The sequence below is a fragment of the Anguilla anguilla genome, chromosome 1 (genome assembly GCF_013347855.1).
Source record: "Anguilla anguilla isolate fAngAng1 chromosome 1, fAngAng1.pri, whole genome shotgun sequence".
NCBI lineage: Eukaryota > Metazoa > Chordata > Actinopteri > Anguilliformes > Anguillidae > Anguilla > Anguilla anguilla.
In genome coordinates, this window is record NC_049201.1 from 66,299,520 (window position 1) to 66,315,926 (window position 16,407).

Sequence of the window (16,407 nt, forward strand, 5' to 3'; positions counted from 1 at the left end):
AAGTATGTTCCTTTGTAGAGCTTAAATTTACCTGAACATGTTTTGACTCAGTCTCAGAGCTTCATTAAGACAGCATGTTCTGAATTGATCAGTAATTGGATCTAGTTTTGTGATAGGTCCAGTTTCTGAGTGAGTCATAAGAAAAGTTGCACATTAACTTTGGCAAACAGAGTCCCATATTAGAGGAGATGTCCATAAAGGTGGCGTACTCAGAATAACTGAAGAGTCTTTTTGAAAGGATAGGCCCCATTGAAATGAATGGAACTCATGGTCGGGCATGATTATGTTAGCCATGTGAAAGCAGATTAGCTGCATGTAATACATTTTGAGATCTCATGGGAGCTTCATGGAGACAGCAAGTTCAGAAAATGTGTAAATAACTCCCATTATGAGTCCAGCTGAAATTAATGACAGGAAACAGCTTCATGAACTAGTTTTCTAGCATGCAACATGAAACTTAACAGGTTTCTTCAATGAAAATATCTACGGTGCAGTCTGTAAGTATTCGGACAATGACACCGTTTTTGTTGTTTTGCTCCAGACCTTGGGTTTGAAATTAAACAATGTGTATGGGGTTCCAAACTGAGGGTTCCATGTAGGATTTGCAGCCTTTTTAAAACATAGTCCTTCCATTTCAGGAGACCAAAAATATTTGGCAATTGGCTGGTAAGCTGTTTTTTCTTTTTGTCATTGCATAATTAGTTCATGCATAGGAAAGCTAAAAAAAAAGAGTTAGTTTATGTAGATAGTATATAGATGTAGATAATGTGAATGCTCCATTTCTGTTGCCTGAATACCCAGATGTTCACACACAGTTGGTATACAGCATGAAAATGAAAACAGAGACATGATTGTTTACAATGAAATGGCAAGATTATTATGGGGCCTGTCATGTTTGTGGTGGCACAGACAGGGGGTATATTTCCAATTAAATGGAGAGAAGATGGGCAGTGGCGAGGATAAGATGTCAGCTTATTATTTAAAGCAGCACATGACAATCAGCACCGATGTAGTCAATACAGCTAGCTACACTCGTTAAAATGACATATACTTAAACTAAAAACACAACTCATATTTTACATATTTGTGTCATTCATTAAGACTGTACCACTTTATTTGTATACAAACTCCTCACTGTGTACCATCTTCCCATGGCATAATTTAAGTTTCCAATCCGAGAGAGGCAGCGATCGCACTACTGTCATCTGCTATTACCATAGTTCTCAACAGTTTTCTTGAAAGGAATGATGGGATTTTCCCCAGGTGGAGCATGCACTGATGCACACTTCAAATTTAGAGAAAACGGAGCACGCATTCGGGTACTTTATCTGTACTCCACACTACCGCACTTCAGTTTGGACTCACACTCCAAGATGGAGGCATGCTCGCTATGCTCACTCAGAGCATGGACTTATGCGGTTTGGGACACAGTCATGGATTTTAAATTTGTGTTACTTTATTTTAATACCCCAGTGAAACAGGAAGCCCTTGGAGACCACAGTTCCCTAAGATTGAGATTCAGATGAACTTTAAAGTAAGCATGAAAATGTTTTTGAAAGTTTTTTGTTGAATTTTATTAATATAAGTTGTATTGTATTAATAATTATTAAGGATGTGATTAACTGTTGCATATAACACTTAAAAATATGTCTGTCTCTAAGGAATTGTATTAGGATAAGATTTTATTGAGCACCCACTATAATTCATTATCTTTATTGTTCATTTTATATAACCTTCTTTGCTCATCTTTATTAAGGATATGGTCGATTCTGGAAGTTACAACAGTTTGTTGACTTGTTTTTATGTCAATGCATGGAGAAGGCTGTATGTGTAATATTAATTCCAGAATGAAAGTATTGCAAATGAAAGCTTGAAAGACACAGCATTTGAAAAACGTGCAACGGCCTTTGCAATGCATTGTGAATATAAAGAATAATTGACGTTATGTTGAAAAATGAAACTGATGGACAGGATATAAAGAATAAGAAAAATAATTATTCTAGCGTTCGGGTTAAATAATGTATCACGGAAGCGTTGTCGACTAAATTGCTGCAGATTATAGCATACATATTATTTTCTATAAATTAGTTTACCTGTCCAATTTTGACGGTGCAAATGACTTGCAATTTTAGTTGTGCACTGCCATTTAACAACAGACAATGTCTTATGCTAGATGTATCGACTGATCACCGATTTCAAACTTTCTTTAAAACTCATTATTTAATTTACGAAGCACTTTGTAGTAATTAGCGCCACACTTAAATTACCAGCAATTAATTAACGCCCGGCGGCTTAGAGCAATTATTTCGCTGGAACACGTTTTACTTTCACTTTTTAATTTATTTATACGTTTATTGCTCCGCCTGGGGTTTTAGGTCAGACCGTCGCACACATAGGTGTTCTCACCCCTCTCCTTTGGTCGCTCTATCTCCCTCCCTCTCTATCTCTCAGTGTTTTATGTCTGCGTCACAACAAGTCGGTCGAGAGAGAGGCAGAGATGATGGCGTCTCTCGCGGGGTGATTTCTGTGCAGCTCTGGCAAATACGTTTAATAACATCAATAGGAAGGGAAACGAGAGGAAAAAGACGAGAACATGAAACGACTCCGCGACAGACAGACAGAGAGAGACCGACGGACAGACGCCTTTACATTGACGGGTTGACTGACATATCCGTCTCTCTCTCTCTCTCTCTCTCTCTCTCTCTCTCTCTCGCACACACACACGCGCCCGCGCATACGCACGCACATATATTCGCACGCTCGCACAAACACACGTACACATACACACAGACTAATTGAGAAGAGGAAAAACACTGGATGTACAGCATTTCATGTCAAGCTTGCATAGTTATCTCTGTGTTCCCGACGGAGAGGAGTTCGACTTGACAGGTAGCTACAAGCTTTCTTGCTATCCAGCTGTACATCTGTATGTATTTATCCACTAATTATATTCTATGCTCTTCCGTATGTTATGACTTGTGTGCATGGTAGAGCCTATGTTAGCATAATTTAAAATAACATTTTTAATATGATGTGTTCATAGTAGTTTTCAGACATTTTCTACCAATAATAAAGAATACATAACTGTATAAAATTTAGTTTATCCAACAACATTGTAATTAAACTACAAATATATGCATGCAGCAAGCTGTATCACTACACCCTGTACATCCTTTTATACTCTAATAAGTGAACACTGCCCACTCAATACATATATTAACAGAACACAACTGAATTAACCCTTGCTTCTGTATCTGATTCTGAAGTGCCTATATAATGATTACCTCTCTCTCTCTCTCTATCCCTCTCTCCCCCTCTCTCTCTCTCTCTCTCTCTCTCTCTCTCTCTCTCTCTCTCTCTCTCTCTCTCTCTCTCTCTCTCTCTCTCTCTTGTCAAGATGGGGGGAGTGAGTGAAGGAGATGATGTTCTGGCCCGATGGAGTGATGGACTGTTATACCTAGGCAACGTTAAAAGAGTGAGTGTGTGTGTGTTCGTGTGTAAGCCTGTATTTGTGGGTACGTAAATTGATGTGCTAGTGTGTAAGCATGTCTCTTGTCCATCTCTTTCAGGTAGATGGAGTTAAACAGTGTTGTTTGGTGAGATTTGAGGACAACTCTGAGTTTTGGGTCCTGAGAAAAGATATACACTCCTGTGAGTCTTTATAAAATCTTCATTTCTGAGGTACTCTATCTGCAAGGACTACGACAAGTGTGCTGAGTGGACCTTATACTTTAAACTGATTTTGAACGAAATGTAGCTGAAACCTCTGTTTGTAATGGTATACATGTAGATTGTACTCTGAGGCTACAATGTAACTTAGTACTAACACTAAACGGAACAATTTTATTTGATTATAACATGTTATAATATTTCAAACAAAGTATCAGGAAGAGCTGTGTGAAATTATACATTCAACAACAATATCTACGATAAATGTTACTAATGATTTCTGTATAACACATTAGAATTATTCTTTATAGAGGAATAATTAGAACTAATAAAGGGTACAATGTGCAGAGGAATTTCTTCAAAAATGTAAATGTTTACTTTTTTAAACAGCGTTAGACCAATCCTCTAGTTGGAAAGTGTGCCCCTTTCTCCATGCAGGCAGTAAAAGGAACTACTGCTTGTTAGAAATGATGCAGGGCCAAATATTCAGATGTCAAAAGGAGTGAAATGTGAAAGGGTTCTGGAGACACTGAAATCAATGAAGGGCCAAGGAAGTGAATCAATATACATAAATTAACTCAGAACTGCAGAATGATCTCTCTCTCTCTCTCTCTCTCTCTCTCTCTCTCTCTCTCTCTCGCTCAGTTTCTGCTGGAATAGAGGAAGTTTGCTGTGTCTGTGATGCCCCGCCTCTTAAAGAACCTCTCATCAACTGTCTCAAGTGTCGCCATGGTAACCAGTGTGCTCACATCCAATATCTTATACATAGAATGTCATTTGAGCCGGTTTATATTAGTGCCTGTTATTAGGGAAATCATTTGTGCGGTTTACTCATTGAGTTGAATATTATTGAGTATCTTTGATAAATTATCATACTATGATATTCAGTGTTTTCTGTAGTGCAGAGGCTTTTAAGATGCTTTAATGAGATGAATCTTAGAAGAACAATATGCCCACAATCAGGAAGTCTGAATACCTCAAATCCAATTTCATAATCCTAATTTATTTTTTATCTTTTGTCAAAATAATGATATATTGTCTCAGACAAACAACATATGGTGTTTTGGTCATCCTACAGTCAAAAGGGATAATGAAACTGTCCTTATCCCTGTACTTTTGTCATTATTAGCAGTTATCATACTGTTATGTTACTGTTATGGCCTTACAATTATAAAATGAAAGTTTTGAATGATTTATTATTGACATTTTAGAGATAATATGTATGACTTGATAAGACCAAGATTTAAAAATATCCATGGGAACACATGTGACTACATTATTACATTATATGTTAGTTACAAATTAATTAGTAGTTTTCTATAGTTTACTTTTCTGCCCTTTCAGGTTATCATCCACAGTGCCACACTCCATCCATAGAGCCTGAAGCCGACAGCAATACCTGGATATGCCGACAATGTGTCTTTGCAGTTGCAACAAAGGCAATAAACCTTGTCTCTTTAACCATGGAAAGCCACATACTCTTACAAGAGAAAAAATGTTTATATATATATGTCTATATGCATTTGCTTAGTACAGTGAAGGGATTGGAATGCATTATATTTTGTGAGATTGTATCACTGTTTGTTAGAGTAAACAGAACTACTGTAGTTTTGACTTGAGTCTGCCACTCTAGACCAAGGCCACAGAATGCTACTGTGCAGGATTTTGTTTCAGGCAGGAACTTCCACTTCATTTTGGGAGGCTCTGTTTGGAGCGTGTTAGTGGTGTGTACTAGGACAGAAATTAAGTAGCCACCTTAAGCTTGTGATTTACAGAATGTATATGGTGATATTATGTTGAGCTGCTCAGTTGTTTGATATGGTGATTAGTGTCTAAATTTTAACCTCCAAAGTAGGAAAAATGTGGACTCTAATGAAGCCTTGACTGCTCTCATATGAATTTGCGAACATTTATTATGCAGTTATTTAGGTAGTAGAAGAGAACATATTGACCATTTTATTCTTCACTGTCACTTGATGTCTTGCACCCAGATATTTTTTATACAGTTGACCCATAATTAAATTTTATTAAATATTTATTGACTAAACTCCTCAAGTATATCTTTAAATATACTATATAATTTATTGTACCGTTAGTGTATTAATGTTGCAGATTGCTTTGTTTCCTAGAGAGGGGGAGCCTTAAAACGGGGCCGTTTTGCCCGCCTCATGCAGCTAATGAAACTGGGCCTGCCCTATCAGCTTTCATCTCTGGATTGGGACCCCCAACACCTAACAAATCAGCAACAGTGTTACTGCTACTGTGCTGGCCCTGGAGAGTGAGTACTGTTGTGGAAGACTGCTTAAGAGAGGTATATCTTTGTGGAGTTTTCTTGGATGCTGAACTGTGTGCTTGGAGTATCCATGAGCAGGACAGAATGCTGTAAGGCTAAATCAAATTTAGTAAATTTTTATGATGATATGTAATAAATAATTACATATTATTACAAAAAATAAAATAATAATATATAATTCATAAAACCGCTTCCAAAAACTGATTAGAATTATTGGTTTGTTAATACTCTGATAACAAATTATTAGGTCATTATTAAATAATGCAATACCTAACTTTGACTTTTGTGTTGTTAATTTTGCTGCAGATGGAACCTGAAGATGTTGCAATGCAGTAGTTGTGGTCAGTGGTTTCACGAAGCTTGCACACAGTGTCTGACTAAACCCCTGCTGTATGGAGACAGGTGAGAAAAACAGATGTAGCTGGTCACAGATTTGATAGTACTGTGCATGTTTTGCATGCCTACGCAAATGCCACCATGCTTTTACACTGATTGCATCAGTATGTCTGATATATATGCATGCTACCCATTGTTAGCCATTGTTTCTTTCTTATCATTGAGATTTGAGTTTTTAAAAATCCATATCAATCTGTTAGATCTTTTAGATTAAACAGCTGTGGAGTATAGATGTCCACTAAATGTTCTTTTATGCTTTTTCTGTAGGTTCTATCAATTCCAGTGTTCAGTTTGTACCAATGGGCCAGAAACAATTCAAAGACTTCCTATGAGTTGGTGAGGGATATTTTATTATCATACAGAAAAGCATTATTATTAAATATATTTTTCAAAAATTGCTCTAGCAATAAAATACTAATTGCAGGTAGGTCTTATACTCAATGCACAATTATAAAACTTTATAGTTATAATATGTGAATTGTGCATCCTGAAAATACAGGTATAATGTTTTTAAACATGTTACCTTTCTGTATTCTTTGTTATCATGTTACTAAATTTAACTCAGATCTAACATGACCAGTCAGTAATATAAAGTGGTATAACTGAGTTGTAATAAACATTTACCCACTTAATTCAAGACCCAGTACAATGCAATGTCACTACATTTTAGTTACTCAGAGCGTATTTTCCAGTAATTTTTGTAACAAACTTGTGGTTGTTTGTTTCATAGTGGTTAAAAAGTAATCACGGCTTATTGTCAATGTGAAGGACAAGATGATGTTTTGTTGTATTGAATGTAGTAGGTCTTAGGCATGTTTTTCCTGCCCATTGGTTTAGTGAAAATATTATTTTTCTTCTGTAAATGGGTTTTTCATTGTAATGCTGTTGTTATTGCAGGGTAGATTTGGCCCATTTGGTACTATATCATCTTTCTCTTTGCTGCAAGAGGAAATATTTTGATTTTGACCATGAAATACTGTCCTTCGCCAATGAGAACTGGGATTCTTTGCTATTGGGCACGGTAGGAAAATTTCTTATTGAAACAGGAATGACATTCCCCTTAAAATATCACAAGTACCGTTACTTTTACATTTGTTTAATACTGCAGTTTTATCTGCAGTAGGTGTTTCTAAGTCACCAATACAGATAAATAATCTCACTTTATACAGGTATAGTCACAGCTATATTTTCAGCTTTTAAATGCACTGGTATTTTTTGCACTTTTAAACGGTCCCAGTCATGATAAATTGAGAGGCCCAACTGGCAGTTCTAAGCCAGGGAGAAAAAGTCCTTAAAATATAGCAGATTTCAGCATCATGAAATGCCCTACTCCTCTATTAACCTGTACCATTATTGCCTGTATTAATATTAGTGATACTTTTTAGTGATATTATTCCATTACTGGAATACTGGTTTATTTCCGCAGTGCCATTAAATCCCTCTCTCTGTTCCTCTTCCTAAAGCTATAAGGATTACCCTCACTGCCTCTCCTCTCTCCCCCCACCCCCCTCTCTCCCCTAGCTGTCAGACACACCAAGGCAAGACCGCTGTCAGAATCTGCTCAATGCTTTAAATTCTCATAAAGACAGGTGAGAACTTGAACATTAACTCTGGACAGGATGTGAAACCATGATTTACTTAACATAAAGTCTAAAATGGGAAAATGTGACCTGGTACCTAGTGTGATTAGTTCATAATTTGCTCATTTAATTTGATGCATGCATATAATATTTCTTCCTTAAATTACGTTGACATACTGATGAAATAGTGCGCTGATGTTTTTTTACATGTGCTGTGTGATGTATAAACAAACTGTAAAACAGTTGAGAGCACAGAGCGTTGAGCAAGAGCATTGCTACCAGCTCCTTATTTACATATTATGGCTTAGCTAATTGATTTGCACCAGCCTATTACATTTTCAGAGTCATTTAAAAATTGATTACGGTCATATCAAGCTTCTCGCCTATTGTAACATCCACCTCACATAATTGGTTTATTAAATATTTTACTAATTTTTTAGATAACATTTTATTTAGACAGTATTGCAGACATTTAATTTGGTAATATGGGTGTGTTATGTAATATACTTATTTGTATATTAGTTACTAGTTGTACAGAGATATATATCTAAACCTGATCTAATAAAAATGAATTACAAATCTCTGTTTAACCTGTCAGTAGCAAACCAGTGTCAAGCTATTCCTTATTTCATTGATGTTACATCATCCAGCAATGTGTTTTTATGAAATACCTCATTTAAGTGTGACAGCTGAAGCTTTTCACTGAGTCCTCTGCCTGTCTCCCTGATCTTGTCGAGGTTCGTCTCTGGTAAAGAGATCAAGAAGAAGAAGTGCCTTTTTGGGCTTCAAGTTCGTGCTCCTCCTCCTCTGACCTCTGATCTGTCACCCCTCATCACAGACCACCCCATCAACATCACGCACAGGAGAAGGTGAGCCAGGAATCGCTTAATGAGTAGTCAGAAACTCCAGACCCCCTCCTTAGTGAAGACGGCTAGGCAGACTGCCATGGGGGAAGACTCCAGTGACAGCATTGCACATGCCATTCACACTTCCGCAAGAATGCTATTCTTCATAAATTAACATATCAAATGTGCAAGGCAGTCCCCTTGGCACACAGACTGCTTGGTGCAGCTTGATTATAGTCAACCAAACACGTTCCATAATGTTTGCATCTCATTTTCAAATTTTCAGAGGTTTATACTAAATTTCTGTCTCAAAAATTGATTCATTTGAAATCCTGGTATGTTAACATTCCCTTAAAGATATTCTTTAACATACTGTTGGAGTGTTAGGAATATTGCAATGTGTATCTGTAATTTTTAAGCAGATTTGTATGTATGTATGTTAATGTTGTAAAACAATGCTTGCTTTTTGGTTGTAATTTCACAGACAACTTCATAATATCATGTACTATAGTCAGCCTCCGAATCCCTGACACCACAGATTCACACCTTGCCTCATTACCTGTATAGTTAAAGAGGTGGCTGAGTGTTTTTCCAAGTGCCAAGTTTGGATAATAGCTGATTTTACTGTAGGAACACTAATTGGGTGAACTAAAAAAGGGGGTGGCTTTCTGCTGCAAAGCTGTAGAACCAAAAAAAAAGAGATTTTCACATGACCGGAACATGGCAGCCATCAAACTGACAGTGCTTCTCTGTGGTTTTATCTCTGCTTTAGCCCCCTGTCTTTGGCGTGCCATAGAAGAGCAGCAGAATCAGAGTCACGCAAATCAAAACGTCGCATCATGGAGACGCAGGTCAGGGCTTCAGCTGAAAATGGGTGCTGAATTCAGAGAAGGGTGGTCATTTTAAATATGAGTGCTGTCCTTAACTGTGAAACTGGATTCATTTTTTCTTTCCTTATTTGGAAAAAGATAATGTGTATCAGGTTACATTAGTGTCAAGGCAGTGCAAGAAAGAAATATTTAAGATATTACTATGCAATAATATGGTTAAATGGGGTGATGTGTTTTTGTGAGGATGTACAGTAATCAGAAAGAGGGAAAAGACAGAAAATCACCATGGGTAATAATAACCATAACCATGCATGCCTGGCAGCCAACCAAATTGATAAATACACAGCCTCATACTGAACTGAGCTGACCTTAATCTCCTTTCTTCACTGGCCAGGTTTGCTGTTGCAATGAAAGCGCAGGAATAAGATGGGAAGTGTGTGCTCTCTGGCAGTGAATCCAGTCTCACTGCTCAGTGGATTTCAGTTCGGCCAGGTGGCACTGGCATTTTTACAGTGCAATGGTGATTTAAAGGCACAGATTTAAAGGCACAACTCACTATAGAGGGAGTCTGTCATACTCAAGCATTACATGGGCTGTAGTGCACATCTTAAAGCTCCACACAAATGAAGGGCCTAAAGCATCAAATGCTTTTAACATGCAAAAGAGGAAGTATTTGTCTTTTAAAAAAGCAGTTTTCATGTTTTTGTTCATTGTGGGGAAAGTAACCCTTTATATGGACTATAGGTACAGTGGATACAGTAGCAAAGGTACAGCAAATTATATCGTAAATAATTATCTGTTCACAGCTTTGACAGTTTACAGTTATTTTGTATTAAATTCATAAAACACACTCCACACAATTACATACTATAAACCTGCATTCAGTTAGCATTGTCCTCATTCTTGACTTTCCATTTCCATGAGTTGACAGTGTAAGCTGTACTTGTATTTTATTGTAACATTTTCAAAAAATATACAATAATATTTTCAGAAATACCTTTTGCTATTAGCGTAATAAAGGTTTTGTGTTGGATGGTTGTCTATACTTTATTTTTGTTCAGGAAAAAATATGCGTTCAAGTTTAAACTGCAGATAAGTTAGGATAACATTAGTTGAAAGTATTCTATGTATTGTTTTCCAGAAAATAACATAAACATAATAAATGATCTTCCAGTAATTTAAACTGACTGGCCTTTATTTGTAAAATAATACAACCATAAAAACTTAAAATGGCAGATATAATGCCACTATAATACCAAATTTTCAAAGCACTCTAATGGTTTTTCCCCAGAAAAGGTGCTTTAATGTAAAGTTCACCATGGAAACAATTACAAAACAGTTATTTATCTTTCTGTCACTCTCTATATATTTTTCTTTTGAGAATATGAAGACATAGTTACGTAATTACAGATTCGGCATGTCATTTCTGAGGAGGTGCTTGGAATTTATTTTTGTGTTCTCTCCCTTTAGCCCCATCCACAAGGTTTTGATGCCAATTCAATCGATTTGGTGCCATGTTGTCATGGTTATGTTGGTGGAGCCAGCTTCTACAACTCCAGGAAATCTGAGGATGAATTGAACTCTGGGTTAGTGCAATGCATATGCCTGCATGTGCATGAGTGAGTGTGTATGTGTGTGTGTGTGTGTGTGTGTGTGTGTACTGTGGCTTCCAAAATTATTCACACTGTATAAAAGGCTCTATGAAATAAACAATGCCGGTAATGAGCTATAGTGTATGCTAAGAGTTATATTCTTTTACACTAATACAGTTGCTCGGAGAAAAACATTAGGAAGTTTTTTTTCACCAAATTGGTATCACAATTATTCACAGCTACAGTACTATTAGCTTCCTATTAGCTGTACTGCCCAGTACATACGTACGTACATACATACATACATACATACATGTCGGACTCCTATAACATTCCAGCCTTAAGCTATTGCAGAATTTATGCTTTAGATAAAACAATACCCAATCAATGTGTGTTCCTGTCACTTAGGTCTCCCCCTAAGAGGATGTTTGCCCTCTACCACCCGTCTTACAATGGAGCACAAACCCTGTCCCGAGCTCTACATCATTACAGGTCTGTATGAAACTTCTTGCTTCAGGTATAAACATATACATGAGCTTTCATTTGATTACAAATTATTAAAAATGTTTTACTTAAATATTTAAATGTTTAAAAAAATGGAGGACCCAGGTGTAAGGACCCACACAGACTCCTGTGTGTCTGGACCAGTCAGAACACAGAAAGGGCTCTATAGCTTAGCCTTCACAGGTTCAAGTCTGGGCTGTGTCATTCACCAGCTACAGTATAGAAGGGAGACTGCAGTGGCAGAACACAATTGGCTTTATTCCACCAAGGATAGGGTGTATTTAAATCAGCCGGGGTTTCATAGTTTAATACTATATCAACACCAGTTAGTGGCATGCCAGCCGCTTACAGCTTCCCAGTTATTATCAAAGGGAGATGCCTTAATTAATATCTTAATGATTGTGTGTACAGTAGTATTTGATTTAGTGGTTCACAATTTTTTAAAAATGTTTTATATTTTTTATGTCATTAGTGGTACACTATACTCACATACACATATTCTCCAAACAAACACAAAATGTTTACAACATTATTCCACTTTCATTACAGCATCTTAACACTTGGGATTGGTGTAAGTATGGTTTCCATGCTAGTTAAGGTCTTGCTCACTGAGGAACTGAAATACCATTGTCAGTCTAGAGTATAGTCAATATAACTGAAATATATTTGTAATTACAGCAATATTAGGTTGCTTTTCCGCAGTTAGAATGGCTCTCATCACCTACTTTCTCTCTTTATTTCTGTCTCTTCAGTTCCCTGCCTCCCACGTCTATATTACTGGCTTTTTGTCACAGTCCATCTATCCTCACTGCCTCTCTCTTTGTCTCCCTCTCTCCAGTGTGGAAGATCCCTGTAGCCTTCCTCCACCCTGCCCTCCTTTCTCCAGGTCTCCCATTCACCAGGCAGAGCAGAAACCTGACCTGTGTCCAGCGTTTTTCCTGCGTGATGTCACATCCTGTCCTAGTGGGGTTGGGGGGGAAGGGTCAGTCCAGGACAGAGGGTGGGGAGGCGGGGAGGCCGTGAGGATTTTGGCGAGACGAGTGACGCCAGACGGGAAGGTTCAGTTCCTAGTGGAGTGGGGAAATGTGAGTGTGTGCTGAGCGCTGGGGGACATGCAGAGAGCGAGAGAGCAGATTACAAGGCAAACCAGCGAGGGTGCGTGTGGGGAAAAGAGACAAAGGCAGACCTAGCCGAGGCCACAGCAACACACCTACTAACAGTGTGGCTGGAACGCAGAAGACACCTGGTGTTGCATGGTTGAAGAGCTGAAGAGCTGCACCAAGCCAAGAGGAAGTACAGAATTAGAAATTGAAGTCAAGATTAGAATTGGATGTAAAGTATTTTGAAAATCTGGGTTATTCTCAAATACGGGCCTTATGCTTCTCTGTTATGTTCATTATAATTTGTGTCCACTATATATCTGCGAAGGACTTAAGTGACAGTATCTCACATTGTGTACCCTTCACTCACTTTCTCACTTTACTCATTTTTAATTTTGAGTAAGACATATCCCCTAAGATTTCTTTTCGAAGCATTTGCATTTACGGTGTGTATTAGTTTAAGCTTGTATCTATTTGAGTGGTACAGCTACTAGTCTCTTTCACGTTTCACTTTCCCACATCTGAACAGTACCAGAGTATCAGTGGTGCTTTTATTTGCAGTCTCCTTGCAGTTTGACTTTCATTTACAGCAGTATTATGATACTTGTGTTTCAGCTTACAGCCACATACATCATCACCTTGCAACATTCCAACTTCTATCAAAGCATTAAGTTATACAGTGCAATTAATAAAATAAACATAATTGCAATGGGGAATACATGTAATTTGTCTTACAATTTCAGTACAAAAACACAATCCAATGAAAGAGAATAATAAGGTACTGTAATATTCAAATCATATATTAAATTGGCATGTGTGGGATTCACAATTCTAAAGAAACATGAAGAAGATGGGCTGGAGAATGAACAATTTGTATGCGCCTGTCCAGTCGGACACCTCCATTACTGCATTTTAAGCATAATGGTGGTAAGAGCAGAAGAGAGAACTGCAATGCTGCAGAAATCCCCAAACCCAGTTTTCAGACGTTCCATCAAAGATCAAGCTCATTGAGAGTCAGCTTGATCCTTTTAACTTATATCAGGCTGAATAATTTAACGGGGGAAAAAGACTACTTTCAGAAGGCTTTTGCGCTGTTTCTTTCATTGTGTTCTTATATGATATTGACAAAGATCAGGAGTAACCAGTGAAACAGCTGCACATTCTAATGTGCTCGTTTTAACTGTGATCAGCAATCTGCATCTCATTACTAAGGACTGAAGATGGCCAATGTAACCCTAAACAATTTAGTGGAATTATCATATGGGAGGTGAGAGTGTGATTGAACTTTTCAAATTCTTCTTTAAGTTTATTTGTTTCAATATATTTGTATATCAAAAAATCAAAACACTAATAATGACATTTTAGAATATAAGCAAAAGGATAAATTTGTGCTTCTGTGTGGACTGTAGGATTGCATCATCTTTAGGATCCAGCAGATGGAGCTTACAGTAGGCTGAAGTGTTTTAAGTCTTTCTCTGAGTGGTGATGCATGAATGCAGGTAATAGGCAAGGTCCTGCCACATGTAAGGTAGATTTAGATTATTTTCACCGAATTTGGCTGTAATTGGCTACATAGGAGGATGGTGTTGAATGTATTTGTGCTGTCTTTTCATGGGGTTTCTGTTCCTCTGTCAGGTGGTTGTTAGTGGAACTCTAAAAGTCTCCCAAAGGCCAGGGATCCATTTCAAGCCCAGGAGCTGTAGTGAGAACCTGTAGCAGTCAGTCTGTTGTCAAGTCCCAAGTTCAGTTTGATGTATTGGTTTTGAGTTTTGTAAAACTTCTGTTTATACTCGTACCCAAGGTTGCCACACTGAAATTTAAAAAAATGTAAAAAATTAATGAATAAATAAGTTATCCATCACATCCCAGGAAAGTGGCGTCTGTGTTTTCCCTCCACTTCTTCTTAAGCTGTTCTGTTTCCACTGAGTGTGTGATATGCGATAGGGTGCGGACACGGGCCAGCTTCCGCCAACGGCTGTCACAGCTGCTGTGTTGTACTGACAAATTTAGAATCTCCTATGAGTTGACGATGTACCAATCACATTTGACCCCCTGTGGAGAGATGAGCTAACCAGTCAGAGCCATGCTTTGGACTTCATTATCACATTTACCCCAGAATTTCTTACCCACTACTGCTGGAGAAATTCTTTTCATGAGAGTCAAACAGCAGTGCGCCACAGTTGGGGAGGGGGGTGTTCAGACATTGCCCCCCCCCTCCCTTTCAAAAGGTGCAATCTCCACAGTAGTTCTCAATCTACTTCAAGAATGAAAAAAACAATTCAAGTGTGTGTGACTTCGCATTTTTATAGACCATCAAATGTATTTATCATGCTAGCGTTAAAAAGTTGGCAGTATTGTATAATATTTTAATATCATTAATATAAATTTGATTGTTATTTGAATCTCTTAATGTAGTTCAAGGGCCCAGTTGGGTTTCACATGGAATTTGTCCTGGACCTTTGACTTTGTCCTGGATTATGAGGTTCAGGGCATTTTTTGAATCTTCCCAAATTACTGCTGAGAGTAACCATGTGACAGCACTGGAGACAGGGCATTTTGTAACATGTAGGATCAAGTGCGTCAGCTCTGTCTCAGCTGACAGAAACCCAAATAAGAAAGTTTCCTGGAGAAATCTGATGATCTGATGAGACAGACTGGGTGAGTGAATGTGAATACTGTTTGCCATTAGGCATAGCTTGTTTACTGCTGCTTTACTGATGGAACATTCATGTCACATATTCATTGTAAAAGCTAGACGTCCTGTAGTAATTTGAAGCCTCAGTCCCATGGATTATGGTATGAGTCCAGTGCCAAGGGGTTGCTATGAAATATAAAGGCGTTTTCCTAAACATGAAATTGCTTACAGTGTCCGCTAGGAGGCTTGGTTGAAAAGAGCCATGCATTTATCGCAACAAATCCCTTCGAGTGGAGGTTGTTGCTGTGTATCAACTCTGTTGTAACCATATGTGACCAGTAGATGGTAGCGACGCACTAAAATTGATTATCATCTTTTCAAACAGGTAGGGAAACTGTTCCCCAAGCATATCGCCATCTTGGCTCTATGTACAAAATTTTACTCTTTCCTTGCCCACTGCCAAAATCATCATGGCACCAGCTTCCTTATTCGCTGCAGCTGAACTGTTTGCAGTATGTCTTTGTGTGAATGCCCGTCCGTGTATCTGTGTACCAGTGTGTTTTAGAAAGTAAAAAAAAAAGTTTATAAAAAAAGGAACTGCGCTGTTGTCTAATTTGATTGAACATTTCAACGATCGGTTAATTAAAATGTAATGCATTGTTTTAGCGTTATATGTATTTTCTGTTGCCGTGCTTCCACAATAGACGTATTAGTAATTTGTTTTACATGTTTATGATTTTTCAATGCGCTTGTGATAGATAATATATATATATTATTACAATAATCCTTATTTTTTTCAACCTAGTTCTTAAACCAGCCCAAAAGCGCGCGAGAAATTCTTTGCTCTCTAATTGGTCAAAAATATGGGAAGGGCTCGTGGGAAAGTTGCCCATTTTGACCACCGTCATCTAATTTCTAAACGACAAAAAATTCCTGTTACTTATATAAACTGTCTTCTGTGTT

At 37.7% G+C, this 16,407-nt stretch overlaps 1 protein-coding gene across 1 annotated transcript; it reads left to right on the top strand.

Moving 5' to 3' along the window:
- Positions 1-2,441: 2,441 nt before the first annotated feature.
- On the top strand, positions 2,442-14,682 carry phf1 (PHD finger protein 1). The gene is made up of 15 exons (XM_035386886.1): positions 2,442-2,889; positions 3,398-3,475; positions 3,570-3,651; positions 4,315-4,401; positions 5,014-5,108; positions 5,799-5,947; positions 6,269-6,364; positions 6,626-6,694; positions 7,256-7,379; positions 7,880-7,947; positions 8,676-8,807; positions 9,556-9,634; positions 11,084-11,199; positions 11,614-11,697; positions 12,548-14,682. The coding sequence occupies exons 2-15, from the start codon at positions 3,398-3,400 to the stop codon at positions 12,807-12,809; spliced, it is 1,521 nt and encodes a 506-aa protein (XP_035242777.1). The 5' UTR covers positions 2,442-2,889; the 3' UTR covers positions 12,810-14,682.
- The last annotated feature ends 1,725 nt before the right edge of the window (positions 14,683-16,407 follow it).

Excerpts from the sequence above, each read along its gene's own strand:
- phf1 (XM_035386886.1), top strand. The coding sequence starts at position 3,398 with ATGGGGGGAGTGAGTGAAGGAGATGATGTTCTGGCCCGATGGAGTGAT. Across the intron at positions 11,200-11,613 it reads GAGGATGAATTGAACTCTGG|GTCTCCCCCTAAGAGGATGT; the intron begins GTTAGTGCAATG and ends CCTGTCACTTAG. Across the intron at positions 11,698-12,547 it reads CGAGCTCTACATCATTACAG|TGTGGAAGATCCCTGTAGCC; the intron begins GTCTGTATGAAA and ends CCCTCTCTCCAG.